This window comes from Nicotiana tabacum, chromosome 22 (genome assembly GCF_000715075.1).
Source record: "Nicotiana tabacum cultivar K326 chromosome 22, ASM71507v2, whole genome shotgun sequence".
In the NCBI taxonomy this organism is placed as follows: Eukaryota; Viridiplantae; Streptophyta; class Magnoliopsida; order Solanales; family Solanaceae; genus Nicotiana; species Nicotiana tabacum.
This window is the reverse complement of record NC_134101.1, coordinates 171,773,182-171,794,711: the sequence shown is the minus strand read 5'-3', so window position 1 is coordinate 171,794,711 and position 21,530 is coordinate 171,773,182. Positions and strand designations below refer to the sequence as shown.

At 37.8% G+C, this 21,530-nt stretch overlaps 1 protein-coding gene across 1 annotated transcript; it reads left to right on the top strand.

Moving 5' to 3' along the window:
* The first annotated feature begins 232 nt into the window (after positions 1 to 232).
* LOC107762450 (NADH dehydrogenase [ubiquinone] 1 alpha subcomplex subunit 9, mitochondrial-like) lies at positions 233 to 19,671 on the top strand. The gene is made up of 13 exons (XM_075243549.1): positions 233 to 391; positions 538 to 625; positions 2,631 to 2,695; positions 2,790 to 2,875; positions 3,055 to 3,139; positions 3,222 to 3,292; positions 7,999 to 8,130; positions 10,059 to 10,174; positions 10,258 to 10,381; positions 10,492 to 10,560; positions 18,726 to 18,846; positions 18,938 to 19,132; positions 19,247 to 19,671. The coding sequence occupies exons 1-12, from the start codon at positions 295 to 297 to the stop codon at positions 19,075 to 19,077; spliced, it is 1,194 nt and encodes a 397-aa protein (XP_075099650.1). The 5' UTR covers positions 233 to 294; the 3' UTR covers positions 19,078 to 19,132; positions 19,247 to 19,671.
* Positions 19,672 to 21,530: the final 1,859 nt, after the last annotated feature.

Sequence of the window (21,530 nt, the reverse complement as noted above, 5' to 3'; positions counted from 1 at the left end):
TTAGTATTTTTTTTTATCTGATCTCTATAAAAAAACAATATAACTAATCCCAAAATAATAAATTATAGAATAACTTATTTCTACCTCTTAGGCGATATAAAAAGATTCTAAACACATTAAAAGTATTAGAAATGAGCTCCACTCAATTACTACGATAGAGTGACCGGGTAATACTTTATTTACCGCTACCGTAATTCGGTGAGATAATATAAATTTTCCTAACAGCTTCGGTACACCTTTTTTCGCAATTTCCAAACAGCGCCGGTATCCATCTCGAGCTCGGCTGAGAACAAGATGCAGGCAATCACGAGAAAATTAGGGCACCAATCTCTGAAACATTCACCTGCAATTTCATCTTTCAAGTCTCTCTACCCCCCCTCTGATGATCACTGTATGTATCGTTTCTCCCCTCTTTACGCATTTCTAGGGCAACTAAAGTTTTCATTTTTTCTATGAATTTTCCTAAAAGCGGTGATCTCTTATCGGATTGAGTTCTAGTGTTTTTTTTAAATTGTTGAGCGCATTCTATTATTTCAGATTGTGGTTCGCGGTTCGCATCTAATGTTGCCACCAGTGGTGGCGGACATCTAGCTCGCAAGGGAACTGGTGGAAGATCATCTGTTAGGTAAAATTCCATACGTCAAACCTTTTTCTTTTTATTTCTGGGTTTTATTCTTGTTTTTAATCTTATTTCATATGTGTGTATAGATGGTACCAACTTGTTGAGACAGTGGTTTAATCAAATTGGTACATTTGCATTTGGTCGAGTGTTTTCCTGTGTAGGGATATGTTTAAGATTTGATCTCTAGATTTAGATAACTGCTTGCTTTTGATAACCTTTGGATAACTACTCCTTGTCCCAATTTATGTGATGCACTTTCTTTTTAGCCTGTACGAAAAAATGATACTTTTCTATGTTTAGAAATAATTTAACTTTAAATTTATCAATTAAAAAAGAAACAATTTAACTTGAAACTTCCATTTCACCTTTAATGAGGCGATTTATAGACACAAAAATATCTATGGTTTGTTTAGACCACAAGTTTCAATAATCTTCATTCTTTCTTAAAATCCGTGCCCAATCAAAGTACAAGAACAACAAAGCCAGTGAGTTCCCACAAGTGGGGTCTAGGTAGGGTAATGTGTACGCATACCTTACCCCTCCCCTAAGAGGGCAGAGGGACTATTTCCGATAGACCCTCGACTAAGACAAGATGAAGAAGCAGCGACAAAATTTATAACAATAGCAAATATATTAAGAAAACCAAAGCGAAAAAAGTACTCAAACCGTAAGAAGTACCAGCTATCCAAGAATAAAGAGATACCATGCTAACACTAATACTACCGATCTAGGAAAGAAAAGGAAAATGCTCAACTGCCTACTAACCTTCCACCCTAATTCTCGACCTCCACCTTATGAATATTTTACACTGAATGAGATAAATTTCATAAAATATTTTCTTCAACTAATAAACTTTTTTAGTACCTATAATTTGTCATGCCACCTTGTTCAACCTCTCATACCTCCTAACTAGGGCATCTGTGCTTCTCCTCTTCACATGTTCGAACCATCTCATCCTCGCCTCCTGAGTCTTATCCTCCACGAGGGCCACTCCCACCTTTTACCGAATAACTTCATTCTTAATCTTATCTAATCTGGTATGCCCGCACATCCATCTGAACATCCTCATTTCGGCTACTTTCATCTTTTGACTATGAGAGTTCTTGACTGGCCAACACTTCGCTCCATACAATATAGTCGGTCTAACCATGAATTTGTAGAACTTACCTTTAAGTTCTAGTGGTACATTCTTATCACACAAGACACCAGAAGCAAACCTCTATTTCATTCACCCTGCTCCAATACGATGTGTGTTATCCTCATCCATCTCCTATTTTCCTGTATTACTGTCCCAAGGTACTTGAAATTATTTCTCTTGGGAAGACCTATGCATCAAACCTCATATCAATGTCCGCTTTCTGAACTTACATTCCAAGTATTCGGTCTTGGTCTTGCTCAACCTGAAACCTTTAGATTCTAGGGTATGTCGCCAAACCTCCAACCTCTCATTAACACCACCTCGCGTCTCGTCAATCAGAATCATGTCATCTGCAAATAGCATACACCATGACACTTTTCCTTGAGTGTGACGCGTCAGTGTGTCCATCAAAGTACATCACATAAAATGGGACGGATGGAGTATTTGTCTTACGAGTCAAATTATGAGTATTGAATTGAAAGGGGCCTCAAATAGAGCAAAATGGAAATATGGAATTTATATAGCGACCGTAACGTTTGGGATGAAGGGTAGGATAGTAGTTTTTGTAATCTTATACTATTCCACTAAATTTGATACATCATTTTCGTTTCTTAATACTGTGATGGATTTTTGTCTGTCGTTTTTACTCACTGTCATTTTAACTTGCTTGTTTGGGATCAAGTCATAGTTGTTGTATGATTTGGGATTTCATGTTCTTTTTGCTTATTGGTTCTCTTGAATACCTACATGATGAGTTGTAGCTTTTTCTTCATGTTTTTATTGGTGCAGATTCTTTGTTTCATTTTGATGTGTGCAATTAGAAGTATGTGTTTGTTAATTTTATATGTTCTGTGAATCCATTGTTTGTAGTGGAATCGTTGCTACAGTCTTTGGAGCTACTGGATTTCTTGGGCGTTATGTCGTCCAAGAGCTTGGTAACCTCATATTCCCTTCTCTTTAAATCGTATCATCTATAGGACGAAGTTACTTCAGCTAAATAGTGCTTGTTTTCCCTTTTTTGGTTTTTAGCTAAAATGGGCACTCAAGTCTTGGTTCCTTTCCGTGGATCTGAGGATTCTCCTCGTCATCTCAAGTTAATGGGCGACTTAGGACAGGTATACTGACAGTTGTGCTGCCATAATAGATCTTCTTTTATTTTATTGTTATCTGTTCTTTAAGTATTTTTTTAAATGTTTGAGCTTTATCTTAAGCGAACAGACATGAGTTATGATTACTTATGAAAGTGCTTCTCATTTTTATGAGGTTTCTGCCTCTCTTTGTTTAACTTGCCCAGATTGTTCCTATGAAATACAATCCCAGGGATGAAAATTCAGTTAAAGCTGTGATGGCAAAAGCTAATGTTGTGATCAATCTCATTGGTACGTCTTCTAGAATTCTTAGTTCGTGGTCCACAAAGATATCTTTTTAATTATTGCGGTAATTTTAACTCTATGGTTCCAGGAAGGGAATATGAGACCAGAAATTACAGCTTTGAGGAAGTCAACCACCATATGGCTGAACAGCTTGCAATGGTAGGTTCTGTTGCTATATTGCTTTATTCTGTACTTAGATTAGGTGAATATCACTGAAGTAAGCTTCATGTTAATTTTGAAAATACTGTCCGTTGCATTTTTTGGGTGACCTGTTTCTGTTTCTTGATAAGTAAAATGTTGTCCAATGCGTCAACTTGGGTATTAATACTTGAAGACAATCTAAAATTAAATCATCAAGTTATTACAACTTGTTCCTTTGGTTTCTGAGAGTGGTATCATCATCTTCTCTTTACAGATCCTGTGGTTCTCAATACTGTTGTTTATCTTAACTTGAACTTTGGTATTATTTGGACACACCTCTTTTTCTTCTGTTGTTCAATGTTTCTCTTTTCCCCTTTTGTATGTCATTGTTCAATATAACAGATTCACAAAGATAAAGTTCTGTGTACGCGTGTGCAGACTGACAGTGCATCTGCCTATCTGCTTATCTGCCTTTCTGATCCTAGTTTGTGCGCTTTGTGGAAAATAGAATTCTTCTGACCTAGCAAAGAACATGAATTTTCACTTAGTTTCATTAATAGGGTGGGAATTATATGTTTGAAATATTATTACCTTTCTCATAAAAAAATATATAATAAAAAATGTAATCTGGAGATGATAAGATTGATGGTGATATGATCATTGCCATGATATGAAATGATGAATCTGATGTTGCTTGCTTACTTTATGGTGTGCATATTTCAGGTGGCCCAGTTTGTGTCTAAGACCAAGTCCAAACCAATCATAATGGCTTCAAATTTTAAAGCCAAAATCAAACCAAGAGTAGTGAAAACACGCTGTCTTTGATCAGTTTTTAGAAAATCAGTTTATTATATTATATTTTGTTTGGAAACGATTTTTGAGCCAAATTACTAAGAACATAACTATGGATGTAAAGAAGATTCACTTTTTAATCAAAGAGGCTTTAACGAGTACAACTAAAATATGATAGTTAAAATATGCATAATAACAAATTCCTCCAACAACTCGAAAAGCTTTGATCTAGTGATAAAAGCGCAACACATGCTGTGCGGGTTAGATGCATGTCACGGGTTCGTATCTGTTACAGATAAAGGCTTGGTATCTAAGTGGAGAAGGGTAAAGGATGATCCACTGAGCTTCGAATCGTGCGCCACGCGCCACTAACCCTTGGTGATTTCTCAGTTATAAAAAATGGAGAGAAACAAATTCCTTCAACTAAAATGTTTTGTTGTGAATTCTCCACTTTTTGTTAGATTACTTATAGATGGGAGATTCTCTCATTATTAATAAAATTATTTACCTTGTAAAAACATAAAAATCTTCGGAACCTAAAGTTTGCCATTACCTAAAGTAATGTAAATTTTGACAGCCTCAAAAAATATTATTTTCTCAGATGGACATAATATGAGTTGTTTGTAAGGAATCTCGATGTTACACTATTAGCTGCAAATAAAGGAAGAAACAGTCTTGAAACAAAACGGCTTATAGGGGAAGAGAAGCCAAATGAACACGTTAAGATATCTAATTTGCTAAATATAAACGAATTTTGGAATTATATATATATTATATATATATAATGTAGCCAAGGTAATGTGACACCTCTCTTAGGCCAAGAACTCTATTTATCGTGGTCTAAGAGAAGTGCTACATCACTTTGGTTATGTATATAAAGAGAGAGATTTGATGAAGATAATTGTTTGGGTATTACCCCAAAGGCCCAAAGTAATGAGAAGTTTACTAAGAAGAATTTATAAGAAGTGTATACAAAAGTTTGTTGGTTGTTTCATTTTCAAGAGCAGTCTAACTAATTTTGGAGAAATTTCAAGTTTGATTTGGATTCAGTTGGTTCTTGAAAATCATTTGCAACCCCTTTTGTCACACTATTTTTGCTTAGGATAGAGTGGGTATGAATATATCCTATGTGCGGTGAGGAAGCAAAGGAAAAGAAGAAAATGGAAAGGGTTGCATATGCCCAAAAAGCTTAACAAAATTTTATGCAAGATAGCAAATATTTGGATGGACCATAATATGAAAATTTTGTAATACCGAGGTTACATTATTAATTGCAAATAAAGGAAAAAAAATAGTTTTGAAACAAATACGACTTATGGAGAGAAACCAAATGAGGTTACATTATTAATTGCAAATAAAGGAAAAAAACAGTTTTGAAACAAATACGACTTATGGAGTGAAACCAAATGAACACGTTAAGATATCTAATAAACTAAGTATGAATAAGTTTTGGACTTTCTATTAATCTCTCTCTCTATATGTGTGTGTGTATTATATAAAGCTCGTTATAACGAAGGTGATGTGGCACTTCTTTTAGGCCATGATTTCTATTTATCTTGTCTGAAGAACGGTGCCACATTACCTCGGCTATGACCAGCTCTTTGTATATATGTAAAGACTAGAGAGAATATATATATATATATATATATAGAGAGAGAGAGAGAGATTTAATGAAGATAATTGTGTGGTATTACCCTTTCATAATTATTTACGAGAAGTTCAGAAACAAGGAAACTAAGAAGAACTTGTAAGAAATGTATATAAAAAGTTGGTTGTTATTTTCAAGACTAGGGAACCTAATTTGGGAGAAATTTCAAGTTCAATTTGATTCAGTTGGTTCTTGAAAATCATTTGCAACCCCTTTAGTCACGCTATTTTTGGTTAGGGTAGAGAAAGGGATGTGTCTATCCTATGTGTGGTGACGAAGCAAAGGAAAAGAAGAAAATGGAAGGGTTGCATATGCCTGGAAAATTTAACAAAATTTTATGCAAGATGGCAAATATTCGGATGGTCATAATATGAATTGTCTGTAATGAATCTCAAGGTTACACTATTAATTGCAAATAAAAGAAGAAACAATTTTGAAACAAAATGACTTATGGGGGAAGAGAAACCAAAGCAACATCGCTAAGATATCTAATAAATTAAATATACATGACTTTTGGACTTTTTATTAATCTCTATATATAAAGTTAGTCATAGCCAAGGTGATGTGGCACCTCTCTTAGGCCAAAAACTCTATTTATCTTGTCCTAAGAGAGATGCAATATTACCTTGGCCTTGACCAGCATTATATATAGAAAGAGAGAGATTTTATGAAGATAATTGTTTGGGTATTACCTTTCATAATTATGTACTAGAAGTTTAGTAACTAGGAAACTAATAAGAATTTGTGAGAGACCTATACAAAAATTTGTTGGTTGCTTCATTTTCAAGACCAGACCAACTAATTTCGGAGAAACTTCAAGTTCGGTTTGGATTCAGTTGGTTCAGGAAAATCAGCAACCCCTTTAGTCACACTATATTTGGTTAGGGTAGAGGAGGGCATGAGTCTAACAAAGAAAAAGAAGAAAATGTAAGGGTTGCAAATGCCTTAAAAAGACAACAAAATTTATGCTAGATGGTGAATATTCAGATGGACATAATATGAATTGTTTATAATGAATCTCGAGGTTACGCTATTAATTGCAAATGAAAGAAGAAACAGTTCTGAAACAAAACGAATTATGGGGGAAGAAAAACCAATTGAACACGTTAAGATATCTACTAAATTATATATACATGAATTTTGGGTTTTTTTTGTTAATTTTTACACAATTATATAAGTGTGTGTGGGGGTATATAGGCCAAGAACTCTATTTAATTTGTCCTAAAAGAGGTACCACATCACCTCGGCTATGGCCAACTTTATGTATATATATAGAGAGCAATTTGATGAAGATAACTGTTTGTTTGGGTATTACGATTTCATAATTATTTACAAGAAGTTTAGTAACAAGGGAACTAAAAACTTGTTGGTTGTTTCATTCTCAAGACCAAACCAACTAATTTTGGAGAAATTTCAAGTTTAATTTGATCCAGTTGGTTTTTGAAAATCATTTGCAACCCTTTTAGTCACACTATTTTTGGTTAGTGTTGAGGAGGGCATGAGTCTATCCTATATGCGGAGATTAAGCTAAGGAAAGAAGAAAATTGAAGGGTTGCATATGCTTTCCAACCCGTTTAAATTAAATTCACGTTTACTTTGCTTCTGGTTCTACCAAACAACACAAGTAGGAAGGGTTAAATGCTTTACCAGGAAAAGTAAATTACCCAGTCCCCTTATGTCATCCCCTCGTAGGCAGTTTACCAACCGCAGAACAATTTTGTTAATCAATAGATCATCATCATTTCCAAATCTCAAAATATGTTGTAACTTTACACCCTTATTGTACTAATTGAAAACAATTGTTTTTTCATGACATCCTAAATGGGCTAGAGAGTATCGGTTCTCTTAGAATTAAATGTCTGCATCAATCTCTTGCCATTGCCATAACCAACCATGACACTGGCGACCTTGATGTCTTAGCTTCCATTTTCACGTCAAATGACGTGCAAATTAGTGATCCTTTCTTCTGTCAGCTTTGTTGCTATAATAAGATGCTCTGAGGTTTGCGCCAGAGATGGATGACTAGGACTTAACATATACTCTGGTTTAAAGTACTGGAAATGACAGAGAGAGAATTAAATGATCTACTACATTCACTATTGTCTGCTCTTTCTTTTGAAGTTGTTCATGAAGAGTGTTTTGTCTGTACTAGCATGTACTTCTTTTGTCTGCAATGTTTCTGGTTGCATTTGATGATCTGTGACATTCACCGTTTTCTGCTCCTTTTGAAATCGTTTGTGAAGAGTATTTTGTCTGTAGTAATATGTACTTCCTATGTTGGCAGATAGCCAAAGAACACGGTGGTATCATCAGATTTATTCAAGTTTCTTGCTTGGGGGTGTCTCCTACATCCCCATCTAGAATGCTCAGAGCTAAAGCTGCGGCGGAAGAAGCTGTTGCACGCGAACTTCCTGAGGTGAAACATAGCCAAATTATGTTTAATCTATTACATGTACCTTTCAGGCTGAAATTATGCTCTTACTCTTCCCCCTACCCCCACCCCCACCCCCACCCCAAAAAGGAGACGTGTATCATATGGACAGCCTTATTAGAGGCTCGTACAATGTGCACTTAAGCCCTGAAGTTCAGTTAAAGCCTGGTTTTGTGCTTAGCCTCACTTGAGCGGCGCTTTATGAAGGTGCAAATGTGTGCACCTCATCAACCACTGGCACTGTCTTTGAGAAGGCAGTACTAGAAAACAAAATAGAACTGCATCTTTAATTTTTTATGAATTAAGCTCATTGATGGCATCAAGAAGATGCAAAAGTAGAATAAAAGAGAATCCAACGAAAAATGAGTGATCTCCAATACATGAGAAGCTAATATAAGACCAGGGAGCTGACGAAGTTCAAAGAATTGTCAGGGGAATCTACAGGGGACAAATTGTGCCAAACTAAAGAGATACATTAAGCACCTAGCTTTAATAGAGTGATTTGGAGTTGATACACCATCAAAACACCTTCTATTCCTTTCTGTCCACAAACACCAAAAGAAGCTAACAGGGATCAGTCTCCAGATTCTCCTGATGGCTCTATGAACTTTTTTTTGATGAAGTAACTTGTTGATGGCTCTATGAACTTTCCGTGCCTCCAGTTTTCAAAGGCATCTTGATATCAAAAATTAAGAAAAACATTCTCCACAAATCTGAATGCATCTTTTCATCTAAATAAATAAGTTTAAAATGGCTTTTAAGCTTGATTGACATAATGTTTACTTTGTATATTTCGCTTAATTATAATTATTCAATTCTTTCATCCAAAGTTGTTATTGTGTTTGCAGTTATCTTTCCTTGCTTTGCTTGTATCTATTTTTATTTAATTTCGCTTCGGGAAAGCCCCAACAAAATTTGGCGCTTTCCTGTGCCTTTCGCTTTTGATTCTTTCTCTGATTTCAGGTTGAACTTATCAGTTGTATTACTTCCTGCACCCATTTCGACCCCTAGAGGCCCAAGAAGAAAAAGAGGACAAAAAACTACAGTAAATGACTAGAAATAAGAAGTAATAGAAAATGAAATCAAAACTGCAAGACAATTTGTCTGAAGAAAAAGAATTCTATTAGTTACATAACTGAGATCACAATAATTACAAAAGGTGATTTTTTTTTTCTTGATCAAGGAAATGTATTTTATTAAATAGGACCGAGAAGGTACACAAAAGAAGATGACTCCAAAGAATTCTAATTAAGTTATAAAGAAATTGTAGATCTCAGAGCAGGATCTGGTGTTCCTGGAGAAAGGAAATGGAGAATTGGTTAATAGTAAGTGGGAAATTTGGTTTTTGTTGTGGGGTGGGGAGGGGAGGGTTTCTTTTGGGGGGGGGGGGGGAATCAAACGGCAGTAGGGAGCAACAGTCGGGAGTTGGTCGTGAAGACCAGTGGGGTAGAGTAACAACCAGGGATGGGGATGAGGGTGAAGCAGTTTTGGTGTATAACACACCACCAACTTTATGGCCACTGGATGGAAAAATTGTCACCACAGTGAGATGCTGGGCCATAGTGGCTTGAAACAGAACATGGGGGAAGCAGAGAGGAATAGGTGAGGAGGAAAATGAATTGGAAGAAGTTCCAGTTGTATACTGGGAAGTTTTTGCACCACGTAAACATAATTATTATCAGAAAAGGAATTTGAAGAAGTTTTCCCCTAACCTTGTATATGTGCAGGTAAAAACCATTTCCCTTTTGCTTGCTTATAAAAAGAAAGGAAATTGTCATAGCCTGATGGATATCTTAGGTTGCTTTATTTAGTTTGATTTCTTCAAGTTACAACGTGCTTACTCCAGTCTCAAATGTTTTAAATTTAAATCATTGTTCTGGGGTGAAGTTGCTGATCTGCTCACTCATCTTCAGGTGACCATAATGCGTCCAGCAGTGATGATTGGTACAGAAGATAGAATTCTGAATCCATGGGCACACTTTGCAAAGAAATATGGTTTTATCCCTCTGTTCGGAGATGGTTCGACAAAGTATGTGTCCGCAACAATTTATTGTCATTCTGGGAGAATTTATTTAGCATCTATGGCTCATGCTCTTAGAAATGCTTTTGCAGAATTCAACCTGTATTCGTTGCCGATGTTGCTTCTGCAATTGTTGCTTCTTTGAAAGACAATGGTATCAGCATGGGAAAAGTTTATGAACTTGGTGGCCCAGATGTTTACACTATGCATGAATTGGTCAATATCTGCCCTATTGTCCTCTTTCCTTACTGCTTTTCCTGTTTTTAGTATCTCATTCTTTAAATTAAATTGTTTAATGGAGTTCTGCTGATCATATTTTGCAACAGGCAGAGCTCATGTTTGATATGATCCGTGAATGGCCGCGCTATGTGAATGTTCCTTTTCCTATTGCTAAGGCAAGTTCTTAAATGGATGGTTTCTCTATGGCTCAATAACAACTTTTTGTCACTATTTATTTTCTCGAACCAAGTTTTCAAACACATCTGCTTCTATATTCACTTTATATGTTTCTTGTCTTGTAAGTGGGTCTATCTGTTACTTTAGGTGTCTCATTTTTGGTTTATGGAAGTTTTGGATTTGGAAACCTGCTCGTATCTCTGGGTATGCGAATGTTGTAGCTCTTAGCTAAGTGCTCCTTATGTTACCTGGTGCTGCCTGCTTATTGTACATGATGAAGTTGGATTTCTAGATACAATAGAGGAACTACACTTTTTGTAATTATGTCTTTTAGCACTGGCTTAGTGCAAGTACTTATAAAAATTTTAATTACTTATAAATAAAAAAAGGTGCTCCGTATGGTACCTTTTAGGTGGCACTTTAGGTTTCTCCATTCACTCTAAGTAGTAAAGAATTTATAGGAACCAATATCAGGATAGATGCTATAGTCCAACTGCATATATGACAAAGCATATTAGGTTTCTCCATTGCAGATCAGATGTAATGGACCCAATAGTCTGTCTTTCAGAACTTGAGATGAAGTAAACTCAATTTGACTGCATTAACAGTAAGAAAAATTTAATCATTTTGACTGCATTAACAGTAAAAAAATTTAATCAATTTGACTGCATTAATACAACAATAGCATGTAAATGTGATATATGGAGCATGCTATTTATTAACTTGGTAAACTTGCACAACCAATTTGACTACATCAATCTAGCAATATGTGACACATGGAGCATGCTATTTATTAACTAGGTGAACTCTACGAATTTTTCTACTTATTATTAAAAAAATTGCCAATATTCTTATATTAGCGCATGTACAAGGACTATTTTATTTGCAGTTTGAATTGAAGCAGAGATGTAAATATATTTTAAACTTTAACAGCAGAGTTTGGGGTAGTTGGTGATAGAAAAAATGTCGAAGGTATGGTAAATGGAAGAATGGATCAAGTAGATGATATCTAGTCGAAATTAAAGGAGTAGTTGTTACACTCACAGCATTTGGTGTTTGACGGGAGTCCTTTTATTCTAGCTAGAGAATTGTAATTTGGTGTAGGAATAAGTGTGAATTTCGAACCTTTAGCTTTAGGGAATTCCCATTTTTGCCTTTAAACAAAAATTATTTGGCATTGGCCTGAAGTAGAACTAAACATATTGGGAGATACAAGGGATTCATATAGCCAATTCTAACTAGTATGGAGTTGAGCCATAGTTGATTGGTTGATTGAGTTTGTGGAAATTTGTTTGGGGTAGGGGTTTTTTTTTGGGGGGGGGGGGGGGTCATTGTGAGTTTTTATATAATGCGTTAAAAAGTCAAGAGAATTGTCAAGAACATTGTGTTGAATACCTGAATACTTTATGAAAAATGTTATGTAGAATATTCTTTTTTTTAATCAGAGTATTCTTCTTTTTATTAGAATATTCTTAATGGTTATGTTATAAATTGAATGTTGAGAGGGTCATTATGAATCCTCTTAAAAAAGAGAATCATTAAGAATATTATGTAGGGAGATCTTGATGATTATGTCAAATTGATAAATTTCATTAGCTCCTAACATTCTTGCCTACATCAATGATCAAAGTTCTGCTTCAGTGATCAACAAAAGTTCTTAATGTTCTTTTGATAACGCTGTTGTCTGCGGCAGCTAGCACGACTACTTCAAAGGACACCGACATTCTTCCACCAATAGAGATGCTTAGGTAGATTGGAAGGAAAAAAAAACCACCTAGATTTTTTTGAGAAAAAATGAACCATGGGATTCCATGGTTTTTCATTCATGCTTCATAGACCGTTAGGCCATACTACAACAACAACAACAACAACAACGACCCAGTATAATTCCACAAGTGGGGTCTGGGGAGGGTAATATGTACGCAGACCTTACCCCTACCCCGAAGGGTAGAAAGGCTGTTTCCAGGAGACCCTCGGCTCCAAAAAAGCAACAGGAGACGATATATTAGTACCATAAAAATGCATAATAAAATAACAGCTTTATAAGAGATATGAAATACAGAATACGAAATACGAAATAGATGGCTGGTATAGTAAAAACTAGCAGGTAAAACCCTGCATCAATAGGCGACCAATGACATTCTTAGTCTAACTCCTAACTGGCTAGTCTCACTCTATTGTGCTGTAGAAATATTCACAACTTTCCCCTAACCTACAACCTTAATGCTCGACCTCCATAATTCCCTGTCAAGGGCCATGTCCTCAGTAATCCTAAGTCGCGCCATGTCCTGTCTGATCACCTCTCCCCAATACTTCTTAGGTCGCCCTCTACCTCTCCGCGTACCCACTACAGCCAGTCGCTCACACCTCCTCACCGGTGCATCAGTGCTCCTCCTCTGAATGTGCCCGAACCATCTGAGTCTTACTTCCCGCATCTTGTCCTCCATGGGGGCCACGCCCACCTTCTCTCGAATATCTTCATTCCTAATCTTATCCATCCTTGTATGCCCGCACATCCACCTCAACATCCTCATCTCTGCTACTTTCATCTTCTGGATGTGTGAGTTCTTTACCGGCTAACATTCAGTTCCATATAACATGGCAGGCCTAACCACTGCTCTATAAAGCTTACCTTTTAGTAACGGTGGCACTTTCTTGTCACACAAGACTCCCGACGCTAACCTCCACTTCATCCACCCCACCCCTATACGGTGTGTGAAATCCTCGTCAATCTCCCCGATCCCCTAAATAACCGATCCAAGGTACTTGAACCTACCCCTCTTGGGAATGACTTGAGAGTCAAGCCTCACTTCAACTCTCGCTTCCGTCGGCTCAACCCCAAATTTGCACTCGAGGTATTCCGTCTTCGTCCTGCTCAACTTGAAACCTTTAGACTCAAGAGCATGTCTCCAAATTTCTAGCCTCTCGTTGACGCCGCCCCGTGTCTCATCAATTAGAATAATGTCATCAGCAAATAGCATGCACCATGGCACCTCCCCTTGAATATGATGAGTCAGTGCATCCATCACCAGGGCAAATAGGAATGGGCTGAGCGCAGACCCTTGGTGCAACCCCGTAATAACTGGAAAGTGTTTAGAGTTGCCTCCTACTGTCCTAACCCGAGTCTTAGCTCCAGCATACATGTCTTTAATCACCCTAATATAGTCAACCGGGACCCCTTTATCCTCTAAGCATCTCCATAAGACCTCCCTAGGAACCCTATCGTACGCTTTCTCCAGATCAATAAACACCATGTGGAGATCCTTCTTCCTATCCCTGTACTGTTCCACCATCCTCCTAATAAGGTGGATAGATTCTGTGGTAGATCGCCCCGGCATGAACCCGAACTGGTTGTCTGAAATAGACACCGACCTTCGCACTCTCATTTCTACCACTCTCTCCCAAACTTTCATGGTATGACTTAGTAATTTGATGCCCCTATAGTTGTTACAGCTCTGGACATCACCCTTGTTCTTATACAACAGAACCATTGTACTCCACCTCCACTCTTCAGGCATCCTATTAGACTTGAATATAACACTAAACAATCCAGTAAGCCATTCCAAGCCTGCTCTACCCACACACCTCCACAGTTCAATCGGAATTTCGTCTGGCCCGGTAGCTCTGCCCCTTCTCATCTTACGCATTGCCTCCATGACTTCATCGATCTCAATGTCCCTACAATTACTTAATTCATGGTGACTGTCGGCATTCCTCGATTCCCCAAGTATAATATCCTGATCCCCTTCTTCACTTAGAAGTTTATGAAAGTAGGTCTGCCACCTCCTCTTAATCTGGTCATCTCCCATCAAAACTTTGTCGTCATCATCTTTTATGCACCTCACTTGGTCCAGATCCCGAGTTGTCCTCTCTCTCGCCTTAGCGAGTCGGAATAACTTCTTCTCCCCACCTTTGTTCCTTAGTTCCTCGTACAGACGAGCAAAAGCTGTCGTCTTAGCCTCCGTCACTGCAATCTTCGCCTCCTTCCTAGCTACTTTATACCTTTCACTGTACTCTCTTTTCCCCTCCTCGTCAGTGCTCCCTACTAACCGCAGGTAAGCCGCCTTCTTTGCTTCCACTTTACCTTGGACAACTGCATTCCACCACCAATCTCCTTTGTGGCCACCATTGTGGCCCGTAGATATCCCTAACACCTCTCTCGCCGCCTTTCTTATACAGTCCGCCGTCGTCGACCACATTGTGTTTGCGTCCCCACTACTTCTCCAAGCTCCCATTGCCGATAACCTTCATTCCAACTTCTTAGCTTTATCCTCAGTTAAGGCGCCCCACCTAATCCTGGGGCGTCCTTGTACTGACCTCTTCTTCCTCCTTATCCTAATACAAATGTCCATCACCAAAAGCCTATGCTGCGTTGAGAGGGTCTCACCTGGGATAACCTTGCAGTCCTCGCACAACCTTCTGTCGCATCTCCTGAGGAGGAGATAGTCAATTTGAGTCTTCGCCACCGAACTTTGGTAAGTAACCAAATGTTCATCCCGCTTCGTAAAACTCGAGTTCGCAATGACTAGATCGAAAGCCTTGGCAAAGTCCAACAGCGAAATGCCCCCTCCGTTCCGCTCCCCGAAACCAAAGCCGCCATGCACCTCAGTGTACCCACCTGCGGATGACCCGATATGACCATTGAAATCTCCTCCTATGAATAACCTCTCAGAAGGCGGTATACTACGAACAATCTCATCCAACTCCTCCCAAAAACGCCTCTTAATATCCTCATCCAAGCCTGCTTGCGGTGCGTACGCGCTAACGACATTTAAGGTACCCTCACCCACCACCAACTTAATAGTCATTAGTCTATCATTCACCCGCCTGACCTCTACCACAGACTCTTTAAGATGGCTATCTACCAGGATACCCACTCCATTCTTACCCCTCAGGACACCAGAGTACCACAACTTATACCCATCCACGTTTTTCGCCCTCGATTCGACCCACCTAGTCTCCTGGACACACGCTATATTAATCTTCCTCTTCTGAAGGATTTTTGCCAACTCTATGAATTTACTCGTTAGTGAACCTATGTTCCATGACCCGATTCTCAACCTATAGGCTCCCTTGCCCCCTCTACCTCCCCTGCTACCCGTCCCACCCCTGACCCCAGCCTCACACTCTGCCCCACCCGAGGACATGCCCTTATTCTATCATCCCAGACTGCAGCCACTACACCTACAACAATCTAGAGAAGACTCGCTAGTGCACAACGGACAACAAATCAAACTAGAAGGAAACAAGTGGTAACTAGTATCCTAGTTGAAAGGTTTAACTATTGCGAAGTAAAGTACCAGTAATTTAGCTAACACCAAAAGGGAAACAGTAAAACAGGAGGTACCAACTCCCGATAACAAAACCTGTGGCTGATTTGCTGTACTCGATGTAGTTGTACGCTCACGCACCACTTCCTACCGCCCTTTGCTGACACTCGCCCAGGTTGCTCTCCTTCGCCAGTGCTCGTGCGCCCAACTTGTCTCCAATACTTCGAGAATTCCTGAAAACACAGAAAATACCACGACCCAAAAACCCGAAGGAGCTATCACCGCTACCACTGGTATAGCCCCAACAATATAAAATGTACAAAGAAAGGAGAAGAAGAAAACAAGAATATAAGGGGGTGGGGGCAGATTTGGGACGCAAAAGGGGTGGGGCAAGAAGACCCGATACAGTCAGTTAAAAAACAGCATGTACTCCTTTAGATATGTCTACTTGAAACACCCAGAAAGAAATGACTAAAAATTTCAAGAACCGTTTCACAGTCCCTTGATATTAAAAATGACCTTCAACTTAAAGCCCAGAACAAGAAAACTATAAAACTCATTTTTTGTAACATACCAGCAAAAAAAGTTGAATTAATCCTGAAAAGTCAAAATTCTAAATAACTACACCATAAAACAACAAGAACAAAATTGATATTGAAACAAAAATATTACTACAACAAAAAGCTTTAAAATTTTATTTTAACCATGAAACAGAGTATATAGCACGCATTTTCACCAAAATATAAACATAAAACTAACACAAATATCAAGAGACCAATCTTCACACTAACACAATAGAGCATTAAAATATATCTAAAAACGGAAAAATAAGTCAAATCTGAAATGATAAAAAAAGAAACTCAAATATCAGAGTTCGATTTTGAGCAAAACCCAGAAAAGAAAATTCGACTTTGACCGAAACCCAGATGAGAAAGTTCAATTTTGAGCAAAACCCAGATAACAAAATTCGATTTTAAGCAAAACCCAGATGCTAAAATTCAATTTAGAACAAAACCAAGATAATGAAATGGAGCTTACCGGGTTTTTCAGGCTTCGATAGTGAACCAGATCTAGGGTTTCAGCAGGAGGGGGAGAGGAGAGAGAAAGGGGCGGAAATTGGAGATAAAAGCATCCTCCCAATAACAAAAGGAACAAAATGAAGCCATCATGTTAGCGTTAGGGCATTTAACAGCTAAAAGTATCACATTGCGTGCAATACACCTAGCAACAATTAACGGTTCTAGAATGACTTCGAAGGTCACGAGGTCACTTGGCATCATCCCAATTTTGTTCATTTCGATCTTTTCTTTTCTTTTCTTTTCCTGACAGAGTGTGTCAGGGTTCATACAATCTTGGTAAGACTTACATAGTTCCTCCTACAGAAGGGCGACCATACATCATCCCACTAAAGTTATTCTTTGTTTTTATAGTTTTATCATTCTTGCTATTTGGTGACTGTTCCAATGGCAATCTCCTCTTCTTGTGTATGTCTCTGATGTTCTCCCTTGTTCCAACTAATTCTCATTCATTTTACCAAGCCGAACACAATGGTGAAAATTTGTCCCTGAAGTCATTGGTCATACAGCTTGAAGTCTCTGGCTCTCAGCTCTAGTGATGTGTCTGTCCCATGTGCTTTTACACAGCATCAATTGTGTAGGACTAGAGTCATCAGTGCTCTATCTTTTCTTAGTGATATTCATGTTATCGTCAAATCATCACTAGACAATATCGTGGATTCAATGATCTGGTCAATCTCTTAGTAGTCTTGTCTGTCAACTGCTATGCATGTCCCCTGCACAGTATATCTCGTAGATTTATAATAGTACGATGGCCAAATCAGCGTCGCAGATTAAAATTATTGTGGTGTCCGTTTCTGATTGACAAACTCAGTTGCTTCACCACATCGAGCTTTTGGAGGCATGTTGAAGGTCAAGAGAATTTTGAAGAATGTTGTGTAAACTATTAGTAGTGTATATGTTTTAGTTAAAGTCAAAAGAATCACTAAGGATTTTTGTGGAAACTTCTTAAAAAAACATTTAGAATCTCAATAATTGGAAATTTTCTTTGGTTCATGTAAATCAGCTTCTTGTATGGGGAGGTTTCTTGTATGTTGTTAATTACCACTTGCAATTAAGAGTTTTCTCCCTTCTCTTTTCACAAAATGCAAAATAGCTCTCGCTCCTTTTCAAATTGAATACTCCTAAGTTTTATGATCGATTGTGCCAAAGAAAGTCCAATCTCCAAATAAAATATTTCACATGTTATTACCTGCACTTATATACTTAATGAGTCACGATCCTAAAGCAGTTTTGGTCAAAAGTATGCATCCTGTTTTAGTTTGTTAAGTATTGGTTTCCTTTCATTGCAATAGTGTTTAGGGCACAAACAATTGTTTGGGGATAGTGTTAACAGACTTCCAGAGCCAAAGGAACTAGGGCAATTCTGTTTTATTTTCTCTCTCTCCCTTTCTTTTATCGTCTAATTTTGTAAATTAGGACATCTTGTCCTCCTTGGCATTCTTCATTTGATTTCAAGTTAACTAATCTCTATGAAAAAGGAAAAGAAAACATTTTCTCATTAGCCTGCTTCAATTTGTATTCCAACTAAAGAAATTAGAACAAGGTTATCTTAAGGGAGGAGGATACAATAAGATCTTCAACTTCAAAGCCGATTAAAGCATTTTTCCGTATCTCGTTTGAATTGTTGAAGTTATGGAGGTGTTCTTCCGCGTTCTCGTCTCAACTTTGTTGTGCTTATTTGGTCACATGGCATTCAGTGATATGCAACCGGTGGAGGTGCTTGTTCTGTCCTTGCTGATAGTTCAGGATAGCATAGGGATCCTTGCATATGAATCCTGTCTGACATATTTACATTTTGGGCTGTTTTTATTTCAGGCTATTGCATCTCCTAGAGAATTTTTGCTTAACAAGGTTCCAGCTCCAATGCCTACCCCTACGATATTTAATCTGGATGCAATTGAAGCCCTTGCCACGGACAACATTGTGTCAAAAGATGGTTTGCCTTCTTATCTTATTTAATGGTTGGTTTTCTTTTGGCCATCTCATACATACGCATCCTCACCGTTCAATTTGTGGTTATTTTTCAGCTTTGACTTTTGAAGATCTAGGGCTTGCGCCACATAAAGTGAAGGGATATCCGGTTGAGTTTCTTATCCAGTATCGTAAAGGTGGACCAAATTATGGGTCAACTGTTAGTGAAAGAGTGTCTCCTGAATCTTATCCATGAAGTTCTTTGGTCTAGCATGAACGCCATTTGGACCTTATTAGGAAGATTGGTGCAGGTAGTTGTTTCCTATGTTACAAGTTCCTAACTGAGAAGTGTATTATTCTGTTCTTAATTTTTTCTGCCTGCATTGTAGACATTTTCATTGATCAATATATACATTTGTCACCAGTTATTTCAGCTTCTTTTACAAGATTTCTGGAGTACAGCCGCGACAACGGGAAAATAAATGCAAAGAGAGTTTTTCAGCAAATGCAAGTTGTGTAATGCTGAGACCTACACTCTTTTTGGGAAAGATGGAGTTGACTATGATTTTAGGTGTTTTTTGTGCCGTTGTCTCGAGGAGATTGTATTTTCTTTTTCGAGTTCACTTCTGTGTTCTCCCTTCTGTATTTCACCTAAGTAGTAACCAAGAAAAGTTGGAACATGATTGTAGTGTCAGGGTAAAAAAATATTATTTCAGTGTATTCCTTCTGTCCAACTTTTGCCATTGCTGTTCTTCTATTTGGCTGTTCAAATAACCGTGTAAGTCTCCTAAATAAACAGAATACATACTTAAATCCTTTACAATGCCAATGATGTCTTCCTGGTGGGAAATGTTTTTCTTTTCAGCCTATGTAGATGGGAAGTGCAGCCATTTTTCATGAACATTTATTTATGCGTCTTGTGCGTTCGACAACTAGTTTAAATCTGAACGTCAGATGCTTCACTATTTATACCTTTAGCCTGTATTCTCTCATCAGATGTGAATCCTGGAAGAAAGTATTGATAAGAGTGTTGATCAAGTTATTCCAAAAGGAGCATATGCTTTTCTTGTTGATTTAGGAAACTACTTTGCAGTTCATCCTGCAATATAAAACAGTCTAAAATTAGTGACCATTTGCTTCTGCAAAGTAGAGACAATTGCTATCTCTTGTATTCATCGAAAGAACTCTTCATGTCAGCTGAAAGCCGATCATTCGAACATGTCAAATTGGAAGGAAGAAACGTAGGTGCGACGATGGTCGCACGTCGTGGTGGCTGTCCCGGTGAATCACTTGGCTGCTGCTGCATAAACATCTACATAAGCAATAACATTCAGGGAGTCAATAATTCCATCTTGGTTGGCAGCAAGGTGAAGATGGGGGATCCAGGTGTATGCTTTTCCATGAAAGATGTGAAATTTGATAGAGGGTTTCGACAGGGGAAGAAGAGGGACAAGAAGATAAAGGGTACACATCTACTAATCTTATTGATGTTGCTATTCGCGTTTGTTGCAATTTTGTTTCTAGTGTCATGTTTAGCCATGTGATCTATTCCTTTGTTGGCTTGGGGGTTGTCCGTAGGGCCCAGATATAATTCGAGTTTTGTAGGTTCAACTAAATTTATTGCTTTCGCTTTATATATAGACAAATACTAGATCTTGAATTCGTATGTGGACTCACTTGTCGACATCATAGTTGGTACTGAAAATCAATCTACAACCAAGTTTTTTCAGTTACCATGTGCTCATGCCTTCTTTGTGTTCGTGGGGCAAATTGGATCTGGTTTCTGTCTCTTTCTCTGTGTTGAAAAACTTGAAATTTTCAAGAGAGAGAAATTGTTCCAAAGATAATATCATGGCTGATCAATGAGCCTACCAGATTACGAATATCATTAAAGGAATAATTAGTTTCTGCTGTAGGGGACATTACTAGCTAGAAAGGACTTAACCTTTGCTCCACGGGAAGCACGTGTCATCTGTGTTCTGTGGAGAAAAAAATACGTGGCTTATATTATCAGATGAGCCCAAAATTTTCGATAGAGAGGCAAAGGAAAAGACAAGGGTTGGTGTGAAGAGGAGCAGTGTTCGGGGTGGGGGATGAAAGCACATGTTGGCTTTCGAAAGAGTAAAAGGCACAATACTATTACACACCAACTCAAAATTTTAGGTAGCGTCTTGACATGGATTTGATTGTAACCTGATTTTTTTTTGGTATGTTACGTTGAATTATTATTATTATTTTTTTTTTCAAAAATTGATTATATTCCATGAATAAGTAATGTTTTTAATTTTTTTTTGAAAAAAAGTAACCAAAATCTATGGTCAAACCGAAGCTTAATTTTTTTTAAATATTTGCTGTCTGAAATCAGCCGAACCGACTCATAGTGACAGTGCATCTAACGGCGGTAATTGGGATAAAACTCTTGTTATCAGTGGCAGAGCGTCCACCACTTTTGTTTAAGGCGTTAATTGACACTTTTTCGGCGAAAATTTAGATTTTGTACCTATTTTTTTTTCTTCTTTTTAGCATATATACTATTCCTGTTGAATCCTCTTGGATGTTTTATATATTTATTTTTTTATATTTTAATTTTTCTTAGTAAATATTTTGCTTCCGCCAATACTTGATATATGAGGTAGAGAAAGACAACACAATTAAAAAAAAAAGGAGAAGAAGGATGACCATTACATGTTTAATTCCTTGGATGGTCAT

Excerpts from the sequence above, each read along its gene's own strand:
- LOC107762450 (XM_075243549.1), top strand. The coding sequence starts at position 295 with ATGCAGGCAATCACGAGAAAATTAGGGCACCAATCTCTGAAACATTCA. Across the intron at positions 626-2,630 it reads GGTGGAAGATCATCTGTTAG|TGGAATCGTTGCTACAGTCT; the intron begins GTAAAATTCCAT and ends CATTGTTTGTAG. Across the intron at positions 2,876-3,054 it reads TAATGGGCGACTTAGGACAG|ATTGTTCCTATGAAATACAA; the intron begins GTATACTGACAG and ends TAACTTGCCCAG.